Source organism: Mya arenaria, chromosome 6, assembly GCF_026914265.1.
Source record: "Mya arenaria isolate MELC-2E11 chromosome 6, ASM2691426v1".
In the NCBI taxonomy this organism is placed as follows: Eukaryota; Metazoa; Mollusca; class Bivalvia; order Myida; family Myidae; genus Mya; species Mya arenaria.
In genome coordinates, this window is record NC_069127.1 from 69,303,320 (window position 1) to 69,315,645 (window position 12,326).

At 34.7% G+C, this 12,326-nt stretch overlaps 1 protein-coding gene across 1 annotated transcript in view; it reads right to left on the bottom strand.

The window, feature by feature from the left end:
* The window catches only part of LOC128238250 (E3 ubiquitin-protein ligase RNF213-like), a 144,250-nt gene that overhangs the window by 11,410 nt on the left and 120,514 nt on the right, over positions 1 to 12,326 (bottom strand). The window contains exons 76-87 of the mRNA XM_052953955.1: positions 11,057 to 11,155; positions 10,802 to 10,855; positions 8,290 to 8,484; positions 7,306 to 7,408; positions 6,935 to 6,969; positions 6,142 to 6,230; positions 5,381 to 5,528; positions 4,100 to 4,277; positions 3,766 to 3,863; positions 3,492 to 3,549; positions 2,949 to 3,145; positions 488 to 623 (exon numbers count right to left, since the gene is read on the bottom strand). Coding sequence (XP_052809915.1) covers positions 488 to 623; positions 2,949 to 3,145; positions 3,492 to 3,549; positions 3,766 to 3,863; positions 4,100 to 4,277; positions 5,381 to 5,528; positions 6,142 to 6,230; positions 6,935 to 6,969; positions 7,306 to 7,408; positions 8,290 to 8,484; positions 10,802 to 10,855; positions 11,057 to 11,155 — 1,390 coding nt within the window. The remainder of the gene's footprint in view (positions 1 to 487; positions 624 to 2,948; positions 3,146 to 3,491; positions 3,550 to 3,765; positions 3,864 to 4,099; positions 4,278 to 5,380; positions 5,529 to 6,141; positions 6,231 to 6,934; positions 6,970 to 7,305; positions 7,409 to 8,289; positions 8,485 to 10,801; positions 10,856 to 11,056; positions 11,156 to 12,326) is intronic.

A 12,326-nucleotide genomic window follows, 5' to 3' on the forward strand; every position in this document is an offset into this window, starting at 1 on the left:
CAGTTTTCCATGTTTCGATATAACGTTCGTGTTTTTGTATATAGTTCAGATATTGTTGAACAATAGATGATTAAACATCCACGTATGTTTTCATTTTATTATTTAACTTGTTCCCGAGTTGGTTTAAATTGTCCATGTTATGTTTATCGAAGGTCAATCCCAGAACGAGGCTGCTCGTCATACCGAACAACTCTCCGTTTGCGCATTACGTCATTCAATCAGGATTCGATCTATTTTTGCATTGTTTACTAATAGAAATATAGTGGAAATGAAATTATTCTTTCTTTCTGAAATTTGGGAATTTCAGAGGCTATTTTTAGGAGAATCATGCCCAGACTTTTACTTTAGCAAATAAGAATAGCATACTACAACTTCTTAAAGATGTAATTTGGTAATCGAATATTCGATCGAAAGATTTAGCGAATATTCGAATATTAATCTTGTCATTCATTTGCATTCCTAGATTTTTATAGAAAATAAACGCTACCTTCGATCAGTTTGGCAACCGTTATCTCGTTGGCTTCCCTGCGATCTATGCGAGTGACATTAGTATATTTGAAAATAAGTTTTCTCTGCAAGGTCAATATATCAGGAACATACTTCATCGCCTGCAACACTGGATCCTGCAACACAAAAAACAAAGGCTAAAGTGCATGCATATCTATATGAACTGTATCGTACTACCACATACATACCACACCACAAAAATGTTTCGTTGTTACTTCTAACAACATTTTGCTTTTTCCGCTTTTGACATAAAAGAGGAGCAAGATACAAAATGTGGTAGGTTGGTTTGTCTCTGTAGTTTCTATTTAACTTTGTGAAATATTGAACACTTCAACAATTTGTCAACTATAATGACGTCACCTTAGCGCCAAAAGGTTATCGACCTGAAACAAAATCTAAAATCTTTGTCTTCTTGATTTTGAATCAGATTTGGAATTTTTACGATTTATTGTGATTTGATAGCCATATTAAAATTTGTAATATTTCTCTAGTTCTTATTGTGAAATCCGATGTTCTTGTCTTCATGTAAAATTACACATTACTGACGAAACTAAGTCAGCCAAAATAGAAAATTGCAAAACAAAAATGCAGTTATTGATATAAATCTGAAATTTACAATAAAAACTCCAATTGCGTTACCATTTACGCCCAACAACTATTTTAATGAAGGTTACTTGGTGCAAAAAGTAGATGTTGTTTGGAAAGCAATTTAAAAACAGAAATTTATATTTAGTTTAATGATATGAACATTTAGGGCCGAATTCAGAACATATACTCTCACTCACACTCCAACCACATTCACGTAAGGGACACTCAAGTGATCACTTGAGTGAAATAAGGGGAGTGACACTCAAGTGATCTGTTTGTATTCACACGCCTCGCTAACACTCCACTTCATCAAGTGACCAATACAGTACAAATACATGTGTGTTTTGGTGATCATAGCGGATTATCTGTTTGCTTATGGTGATGTTTACAGTAAACATATGTTTATTTGCGATTTGAGTACCTTTTTGCTAGATATGGCGACAAACAAATGACAATAATTGTGATTCTGAAACTTAACATTTTAAAACATTTGGTTAATAAAAATAAAATTGTAAATAACTGTTAAATGTGTTTAAATGCATGGTTTGTTGTTGTTGTTTTAGATATGTAGCCGTTTTCCACTGTATCACATGATTTAAATATGTATTGGTATATAATCTTTCTTTTGTAGGCTGCATAAAGTTTGACGTTTGAAAAAATATGAAAATTGAAAATACTTTAAAATAGCACATGGATAAAATTAACGAATGAATCTACCTCTTATGGGGAAATTACACCTCGAAGTGAAAAACAGCTTCAGAAATGTAGGGGAAATTGGATGAAGATGACGATAATAATAATTACAATAATAATAATAGTAATAACAATAATAATAATTATAAAAATAATAATGTTGGTGGTGGTGGTGATGATGATGATGATAATGATGATGATGATGATGATGATGATGATGATGATGATGATGATGATGATCTAGGCTGGACAATACATATCAATTCTCTGACCACGCTTTGAAATGAACATGAACATTGCGTAAAAACGTGAACATAAAGTCTACGGGCCTAGAGGCGTATAGTTAGCGGCCTTGCGGTTTAACTGCTCCAAGTGCCAAGTTTTTGGGAATTGTAGGCCATTTGGCCGCTTACTACACGCCACTAGGCCGATGGTATGCTTGATCGACTTTTTGAAAAAACAAATTTAGACCGCTAGTCCGCCAAGTTAACGCCGCTAGGCTGCCAACTTCATGCCGCTAGGCTGCTATCTTCACGTATATTTAGCTGCATGTTCTTGCAGCCATCGATGAAACGCAACCATCAAGTTTGCTAGGCGTTCAAAATAATTTCGAAACAAAACAAATTTATGATTGGTGCATCTTTTTGAAAATTTGATTTTTAAAGAAGGCAACGTTTTTGAAGCACACGTACTTCAATGGATACCCCCGGTCTCTTAAATATGTTCTGGGAATGAGGAATCCCTTATTTGTTCCAAAATCTGATATATTTCACCTTTTCTACTTGTCATGTACATTTATCCCTCACACTCATTTAATTCCTATTCACAACCAATCCTCGAGGGCTGTTCAATTGGCCTAGCCCAGCACTCACAAATGTCCCACTCACGCAAAACACTTGAGTCTCACTCACACCTGTGAATATGGATATACCTTTCACTCGAAAATATTTGGACCGTTATGTGATTACAGAGGATTAACTCATTGAGTGTGAGTGAGAGTGGTTGTTCTGAATTCGGCCCTAAATGTTGTTGAAGGTATACTGATGCATATCATTTAAAGCTTATTATCTTTTTCCTGAAAAGAAGTTCCTGTATATGAAATGAATGAAACATTTAACAATAAGAAAGGTAACTTTCAATTTAAAAACAATGATGCTCACTTCTTCTGCAAATAACTTCAGAACGGCAAATACATCTTTGGATGATCCATGCTTTGCCTCTAGTTGAGTACACATATGTTGGAAGTTCAGTTGTATTCTGTATCGCCACATACATGGATTGGCATATATTTCCTCCACATTGTCGTTTGTCAACTCATTGTCAACTTCATAAATATGACGAAGAAGTGGCTGAGCTCCTGCAGTGGTATTTTTTTTATGAAATATGAAGTTGAATCTACCTATATATTTTTTGTGATATACATTTAAGTTTATTCCGATTGAGATAAATAACAAAGATATTTATGATGATAGTTTCTTTGTTTACAAACAGAAAACCCCGACGGATGAAAAAAATAAGTCAGTGGATCACATTTGTTACAATATGAGAAATCTTTCTAATACGTACGGGAAGTTTATGTCAATTTGTCATTATGTTTGTGAGATCCTTGTTTATATATAAACGTAGTCGCTGAAAGGTCATGTACATGGATTTCAGAAACATAATGACAACTTTTCATTAACTTATTATTGAATATAACTTACCAAGCCTAGTATCCTCAGCAAGCATTTTATTTTTGCCGGCTATTGCTTCCGTCATTTTCTAAAAATCATTAACAAATAGCAGATGTATACAAAAACCCATTTTAAGTATGTTTACGAGGTTTTGCAACTGTTAGGTTATTTAAACAAAGTTTCTAATGACTTCTACAGAATGACTAACTTGTATCAAAATGACTACGGCTAAGTATGATTCTCGCAGTAGAGATAAAATGTATTTGACACATGACTATAACAATGGCAAGATAGTCAAAATTACCTCTATAACAGGTTGCAACACAGTTTTTGTAAACTTTTCCTCCCACAATTTCCTCCCTTCTTTTCTTCTGAAATTGTAGTGACAGGCCCATTCTAATCCTAAAAATAAGTACAAAGTAAAACAATGTTTAAACGCGAAACTTTAAGACAAAATGTAACTGTGATATGCCTTTCTGCTTGTTGGTGTTATCAATGTTCTCCAGAATACATCAATTACCCCGAGGTTACAAATATATACAACCAAAACTCATTGTTTAATAATCATCTGGTGCTAAGGGCCAGAACTCGCGTTAAGATAACCAAATGAACGTCGTCTCAAAACTGCTTACACATACCTTGTTCGTAATCACCTAGTCTGTCTATAACAACATGCATCATGGTGAAAATGTCATCAAGATTGTCTCCTGTTGCTAAAACTGTTTTGATGACTTCCATGTCCACTTCTATATGTCTCCAAATGTAAGAGTCTACATCATCTATTGAGATGCCTGGCATGATCAAGTCTGCGATTGCCTGAACAATATTATTATTTTTATATTGAATCGGTGTTCAGTTAGTGGAAAATCATACAATTTTCAATAAAATTTGACCGTAAATGAATGTTGTGTCAAAATTAGATTTCAATGAGCGCAGTGGTAAGTGCACTCAATTCTACAAAGTCAACCCGGGTCGATTTCCAGTTTGTGCGCATGTGAGTGTTTTTGGTGGTCACCAAGCCGGACAAATGGGTTTTCTCTTGGTACACCGGTTTCCTCCACAACACAAGACCACACTCTTCATGTGAACGAAAGTGATTTAGTATAAATGATCATAACTTCCTTCATGATCGTTGTTAAAATATATTGTTAAATCTACAACTTTTCTTTCTATTGAGAATTTTTTTCCTTACACCTGGAAAATTTGTGACGATTATGGAAAAGTATTTTACATCAAATCACAATGGTACTTAGAACTTTTATTAAACACTCAGTGACCACTATTCGTCAAGTTACAATGATACTTTCATTATTAGACTTTATGTTTACATAAACCTTGCTTAGGCGAGCTATATCAGGTGGTTGTCTTTTAAAGACTTTATCGTTACTTCTAAAATACTGTTGCTCCGTTTGATTCATTCGTTTGCAGGTGTTGTCTGTATCCGATCGTTGAGTAATTATTATTACTTTTCAATTTACATATAATGTTAACTTTAATCTTTATTGTTTTCAAGTTCATGCTTCCTCTGATGACGCTTATAATTTTAATTGTGTATTTTTTCCTAAATGTTAGGACAAGTGTAAACTTCTGTCCATACGAACTAGTTTAACCCCGAGTAAAGTCGTGCTCTAGTGCCCTTGTGTTTCACCCACCGTTCCAAGGCGGTTATCCAAACATGTATCGTTAAACTACTTTGATGCGTGCGTGGTCTGTGAGTGATGTTCGTATTTATTTATGTGATGTAATGCGTTCGTGTCTCTAGTTCATTGTCGTTTTGGCCATTGGCTTATGCATCTAAACAGGGTTTCTTTATGAAGTTCCGACTACTTGGCTTCTCCCTGTGGTTTTCATTGTATTATAAAAACATACAACGGGCAAAGGTTCTTTGCGTAATTAGAATAAAAAAACCTATGACTAACCTTTCTGTCCGTCGCTATCCCCAAAAACATAGCAAAGTGCGTCAGAAGTCTCATTAGTGCAACGTATATCGGGGACATTTCTCTAATAGCAACAACAGTACTTTTTATATCTGCGTGTCCAAGAATGTGCCCAACACTTGGTTTTGGTCTGAAATATCACAACAAAAATCGGAGGATATTTTATGTCACCAGTTCGTATTAAAATTTATGCATAAATCTACAGAAACAAGCTCAGCAGCAAAAAGTTAAACCCTCTCTTGTAGAATGCCACATATATAAATTATAAGAACAAAACCTACATAAGTGTTTTATAAAATGTATTGTCTTTTCTATTTTTACAAGTCACTATTAAGGTATTTAAAAAGAGTGGTTTGGATATAAGCTATCAGCTATTTCCTCAATCATTACAATGATACATGTATAAGTTTATGTTCCAATATATTTTCATGAAATAAGTACTGTTTAACTGTTTAGACTTAAGTTTTTTATCAAAAAATACATCGCTTGCATGTTGATTGTTTAGTTTTTGATTCAATAGCCAGTTTAGACATTTACTATTTGATACAGATTTTGGTTAGCGTAACTATTTGTATATTATCTGCTGCTTTACAATATCAAATACAAATCATATATCTAAATATAGCTACTGTACGTCAATACCGCTTCAAAATTGTACATCTAGAACTGTTTCCAGGGGATAATGATGTCAAATGAACATACACGCACCATGACAGTAGAACCCATCAAATAGTGTTTCTTACATATAATCCAGTTTCATGTTGTCTTTTGCACCTCCTCCTATATCTTCACCGCATTTGTTGCACTTTGCTTTCTCAACTCTGTTTCCACACTGAAATTTCAAAATTAGGACGTGATGACAAGCGCTGTCCTTAAACAGCCTATTCGGCCATGGTCCGATGTTTATTGTTTATGCCCCAACAATGCTTTAATTCAATTGAGTATCTTGTGTCAACCATGTCTCCTCTGATGAGGCTTACATTTAAATTTTGTGATTATTGATAAATGTTGAGACAAGTGTTAGGTAATGGCCGCTTAAATTGTATACTCGAGTTCAAATGAACTCGTGTAAATGAACTCGTGTTTAACTGACCGTTACAAGGCGGAACTCAAATTATTTATTGAAAAAGCTATTTTATGCATGTGTGGTCTGTGTGTGGTGTTTTTACTTGTGATTTTTAGACGGGCATGTCCTTGTAGTTTCCTTTGTACTTTTGTTACAAACTCATTCCGTCAAGGTATTTATTCTCCCAAATATATCAATGATGTTAGGTTGGTACTTGTGCACTGGGTTTGGTATTGTAGCATTGGTTGGGTGTATGTTTTTTATGTTTGTGAGTTTAATCGGTAACTTGAAAATATTTAGGCTCTGTGGTTTCCATTGTTGAATTGGATAGCACAGTTGATAAACATCCAAGGTAATTACTGTGAATGACCGAGAGAAGGCAAAAAATGTGATATCGACAATACAGTAAGAAAAAAATGTCATATTGCAATACACGTTTTTTGTTACAAGAATATTAAATCAATACTCACGTCTACAACCACATATGGATGGCCATTTTGACATTCTAAAACATAATAAACACTATATAAACGCCTTGCTACAGTAATGAACAATTGGACAACGGTTATAACATAACTACGAGCCGGGCAATCAGACTGAAGTTTGTTATTGTCCAGTTACGAATAAAAGACAACTACTGATGCTTTAATGCCAGAAATATGTCATACACTTGACTTTACCAAATGTTTAAGAAGAACGTTCAATATAGTGGAAAAAATCCTATAAAATTGATTTTAAACGTACTCAAATTACGTGGGTTTTTTAAAAAATCAATGAGGTTGTCGTTGTATCATTTGAATCTTCTACATGAGAAAGAAACTAAACTATTATAGATACTTACTCCAAAACGCCGGATTGTTGTACTTGTTTTCCTTATGAGCTTCACGAATAGCGTCCAATACCTCTTCAAGTTCATCCAATGGCATTGCGGGTAGATACATTCTCTAATTAAACATATATGCTATATTAAAGATATTGCAGAGTAAACACTAAAACGTACTTTCACAAGGCGGTTGGCTTATTACAAGTACGGTCTTTGCCACATTCTTTTATACATTTGTAGTTGTTATGAGATCTTAAAAGTTAACAAAGACCATTTTACTAGATTTTGGTAATAAAAGCAATATTTTGAAATTTTCCACGAAAGTGTTCCACGTTTTAGGAGTGGTTTCAAGTGCCAATAGTTTCAAAACGGGCTTTTATGGCTTTATGGTGTTTGCTTCTATTCTAAGAAATATATATATATATTTTTTAAATCAGGAAATGGATTGACTATGTTTCACTATTTTATTAAATATATTTCTTCACTGAAAATATCTTTAAAAAGTCACACCACGTTTTCAACTGAATTGTCTGAAACATTTTGACCTACTTCAAATGCCGAATGACTTTTGTGTAAAATTTTAAGCCGCAGTGTATCAATATTTAACTGATACTCATTTAAAGCAAAAAGTTATATTTTCATGAACAAAATACAGGTATATAAATAGATTAAAATTTGTCGTCTGCATCATAATTTTAGTTTTAGTCGACTGTTTCATAGTAAACGAATGGTCCTTAGTATCTACTTCAAAACGCACTGTAAGTTTTCATTTTAACGCTAGTCTACTGTTACAGTATTACATACCCATACACAAGGAGAAAATTGATGTCCGAAAATACATACGAATTCAAAAATTATAATCAACTATTGCTAGCATAATCAATCAAACTTTTTGAATCCTTGATAAAACATTGTAGAACTATGCTGTTGAAAATTGAACTTGCATATGAATGTTTTAAGAATATATATCGCAGACTAATGGAAAATGGAATACTGTAGTACCATAGCAGTCTCAGGCTTGTTCATCAATACTTGAAATGGTAGGACAACGGACGATCCTTCATTTGTTCGTATCATCACTGACATGAAGTGGACAATAAGACATTGTAGACTGCGTTGTCTGGAAGTTTCTCCATCGAAAAGTTTAAGCTTGCTGCTTGGCACCAGTGCATTGTCCAACATGCGACAAATAAGATCCTGTAACGATTGTGAATTGACTATCATTAAGAAAACATTGATCAAAGGCTGCAATATCTGTAGTAAGAGTGAAATTTTGAACGTCAGTTATATTTAAATAATATTAATGAGCCACTTTTTCAAACAGGCATCAACAACTTTCGTCAAAGAGGTCAATGGATATTAAAGTATTAAAGTTTATATAGCAAATTAGATTGTGTTTAGTAATACTAAATAATTTCTTCATACAACTGAATAGTCTATGTTTTAATACAGTTAACGTTCCACACAATATAATAGCGATAATCATTCTGAAAATGTATGATTAAATTTAATATGTATGTATACCGATTATACAATTATAGGTCTTTCTTTGATTATTTGTTTGGATGCATGCCCTCCATAACATTTTTGTCTGTATTATGTTTGTATCATACGTTATCTCGATTATACAAGATGCATTACGTAAATTTAAAATCGAATTGGTTTAAACAGTATTTATTTAGATAAACAATACAAAATAAGGTATAGAAACTCTAAGAATAATCAAACCAGTATAAGTGAAAGCTTAATTATATGGAAAAAGCATTATGTTTGCCGCAAGGTATTGATAGAATTGTATAGAAAGCTTCAGGCGTATCCAAGTCTCATTTCTGTTGTGCTTACAAGCTTCTTTATAATGTATAATGGTTGGTGTAAACTACGTGTATTCCACTAATTGTAGTTACAATAGTTAATAGCTAATGGATTATGAACCGTAATGCAAATTGTAATGGGGTTTGCAATCGAGTAAAAACCCGAGAACAAGTATTTCGCGGGTATAACGTGAAGTAGATAGTGTATGAGTGGTTGGCGAACAAAGTAAAATAGCATGTCAAGAAGTAAGTGGTACAAGGCAGGTCTGTTTAAATCATGTTGTTGGTGTGTCAACATATGTTGGTCTGTTTGATAAATATCTGGATATATTTTTAGGTAATGGAGTTCGTTTTGTCATTTGCTTTTTCGAGTTGGAGTGTGATCGGCCTGAAAGTATGGTGCTTGTTGTTGAGTTCAGGTAAGGTGAGCAGAGAAAAAAACAGAAGTGGTATGTTTCATCAGTTTCCCCGCACTGGCAGCATGGCCTATCTACAATATTTGTAGAGAACAAATTATCTTTAAGAGAGCTGCAATGCATGTGTATTATTGTGTGGTGAACACGGTGTTCAGATGTCCTCCGTTATGAAACTGCGTAACAGTTTTGTTGTTTTTGTTGTTTTTGTACAAATTGCGTTTGAAAACTGGAACGGATGGTGCTGACCGAGTCTGGAATTACATTTGACTAAAAGATAGTAGAAGGATAGTAGAAGGATGAAAAGAGTTGGACAACAGCCGGTTTTCTCCGGATATTTCCCGAGTAACGAATATGATATTGGTTGTATCACCAAGGTAGGTATCATAGACGACAAGTAAGACGGAGTCATTGACTTAAACATCTTGTAAAAAACGGTGAGCTTGTGTTTGCGTCCCCTGTCCTTAAGTGGTTCTAGAGCAGTTTCGATGTATAGAACTTCAAAAGACGCAAAACGTGTTGCACGGGAGATAATTATGGTGTCTTATTATTGTTCACCTTGCGGGATATTTTCCCAGGCGACATCCGCGTACTCAACTAATGGTCTGATAAAAGTTGTGTAAAACCTTTCTAGTGATTTTCGATCGGGAATGAATATTTAGACTGCATATCATATATCTCCGTTGCCTTTTTTGACAGGAACAGGAACTTGAAAGTGTAGACTCTAAAGTGTGTATGTGTAAGAACTTCCTTGCGCTGTTTATTATTCATAAAACTGGTGGATGTGCTGGTTTCGAGAGAAAAGAAGACTCTCTTTTTTCGCTGGATTAAAACAAACTGACTAACGTTCTGCCTAGGTATGAATATTTGTCAAGTCGTCATTAAGTAGACCTGCTGCATCATTATGGTCATTGTCAAGTAAGTTTAAGGCTTTATCATATGCAAAAAGTTGAAATGGAGACATAGTTTCCTGCACGATGTCATTCATATATTTATATAAACTAGGTAAATAGGGGAACCAGGAATAGGAACGCCGGCTGTTACAGATTTCGTTTCTCTAAGAGAGAACAGCTCTTTAAGGACCACTTTGCCGCAGTTTGAAAAAGAGTCCTTTGGGTCTAACCATATCGAAAGCTTTAGGTTAGTTACAATAGACTGCCCGAGCTTCTTTGCAAGATAAAGAAAAATTTAATATAAATATACATGAAACTATGATGTCTGATGATACACTATATGTGAAAGTCAAATAAACTATATACCATATACTATAGATAGAAAAAAAGCATCTACCTTGTTCTCAACAAAGTCATATTCTTCCAAACGTTGTCTAAACGTTTTCGCCTTCTGCAAATAGTAAACCGTAGTTCTAGACACAAACAAATCAATGGTTTAAAATAATATTTCCATATGCTTTACCCTTTTTTTTGTAAAACAATGCAAAACCATTGAAACAAAGAGATTTAAGCTTTAACACTGGTAAATATATAAACGTTAACGCCAAAAGTGATATTTTAAGTACATTTGACAAGTACATTTGACACTTACCGATTCGCATTGGCTATCGACGGAATATGTACACGTGATTTCCCTGAAAACAGCCAGTTCCAAGTAGAGTCCCGTATGTTTTGATTGACCTCGACTATTCTGGAAAACGAAAACGAATACATATATGTTTGTAAAGATACAAACCAATCTACAATGTGACACTACTGGTTTGAATCCATGTAAATATAAGAATCCCACTAGTACTTTCCGATATTTAAAATCTGAGGCAATTCTAGTTTAAGGGAGGGAGGAGGGCTAAAACCAACACTGCTTTTACAGCCATCTGTAAGATCCAAGTCGTGCTCGCCTAATAGAGATTCAATCTGGAGACCCGTGCGATCAAAGAAACTTGCTTTACTGCCGTATGGGCATAGGCCTAGCATAGTGTCATTCTTGACCACACCGGTAGCACGTTCACGTTTGTGGTTTTTCTGGCTTTTTGTCGTACCTGGTCGTTTTTAGGGCTTATCATTGATTGGTATATTTTTATAAGCCTTGTTCAACGGGTGCCACCTTTCAATTTTGATCATTTCTTCGATGATCCGGGGACACGTTCCTCAAGCGCCAAATCTGATAAACATATATGTATATATGTATGTAGAAACTATTCCCGAATATACTAAAGCCTTATCAGGCTGAGCTACATTGGCTAGCTTATTTCAACAATTACCTTTTTAACAGTGTTATAAACTGAAACACAGTTTTGCCTTGTCAGGCCTTATTTCCCTAAGCCTCTACTTGAACCCCTTTTTAGTCAGAAGCTTAAGTTTAAGTGCGGCCTTTTAAAAGCCGGATTTATATCAGCTTGTTCTTAGGGGGACTATTTTAAACGTTCAACCCTTTGAACTCAAACTTGAATTCAATCGAACGTTCCACGTAGCTTCCTAACACCCTGGCACAGAACGCTTAAACCGCTCCACATGCATATTCAAGTCATAATTGTTCTACTCAGACTGCCGCAACGCTTTGGAGCTAGTATCATACATTTTTTTCCAGTCGCCAGTCGCACATTTCTATTTATGAGCTTTAACTCCTGTTCTGAAGTCCGAACGGCTGGCGCCTCTCTACTGCTTCACGTAGCGTTTTTTTTCTTGGCGCTGCATGCGTACCCTAAAGACGGATTCTCGCTATTCATTATTGCAGCATTTTGAGACTGATTTAGTGCCATTATGTTTAAATTTTGACTACTTTGCTCGTTTCGGTAGCTATTCATATAAATATTCATACACTCGAATATTGATATCAACTTCTCAAAATCTAGTTTCAGACT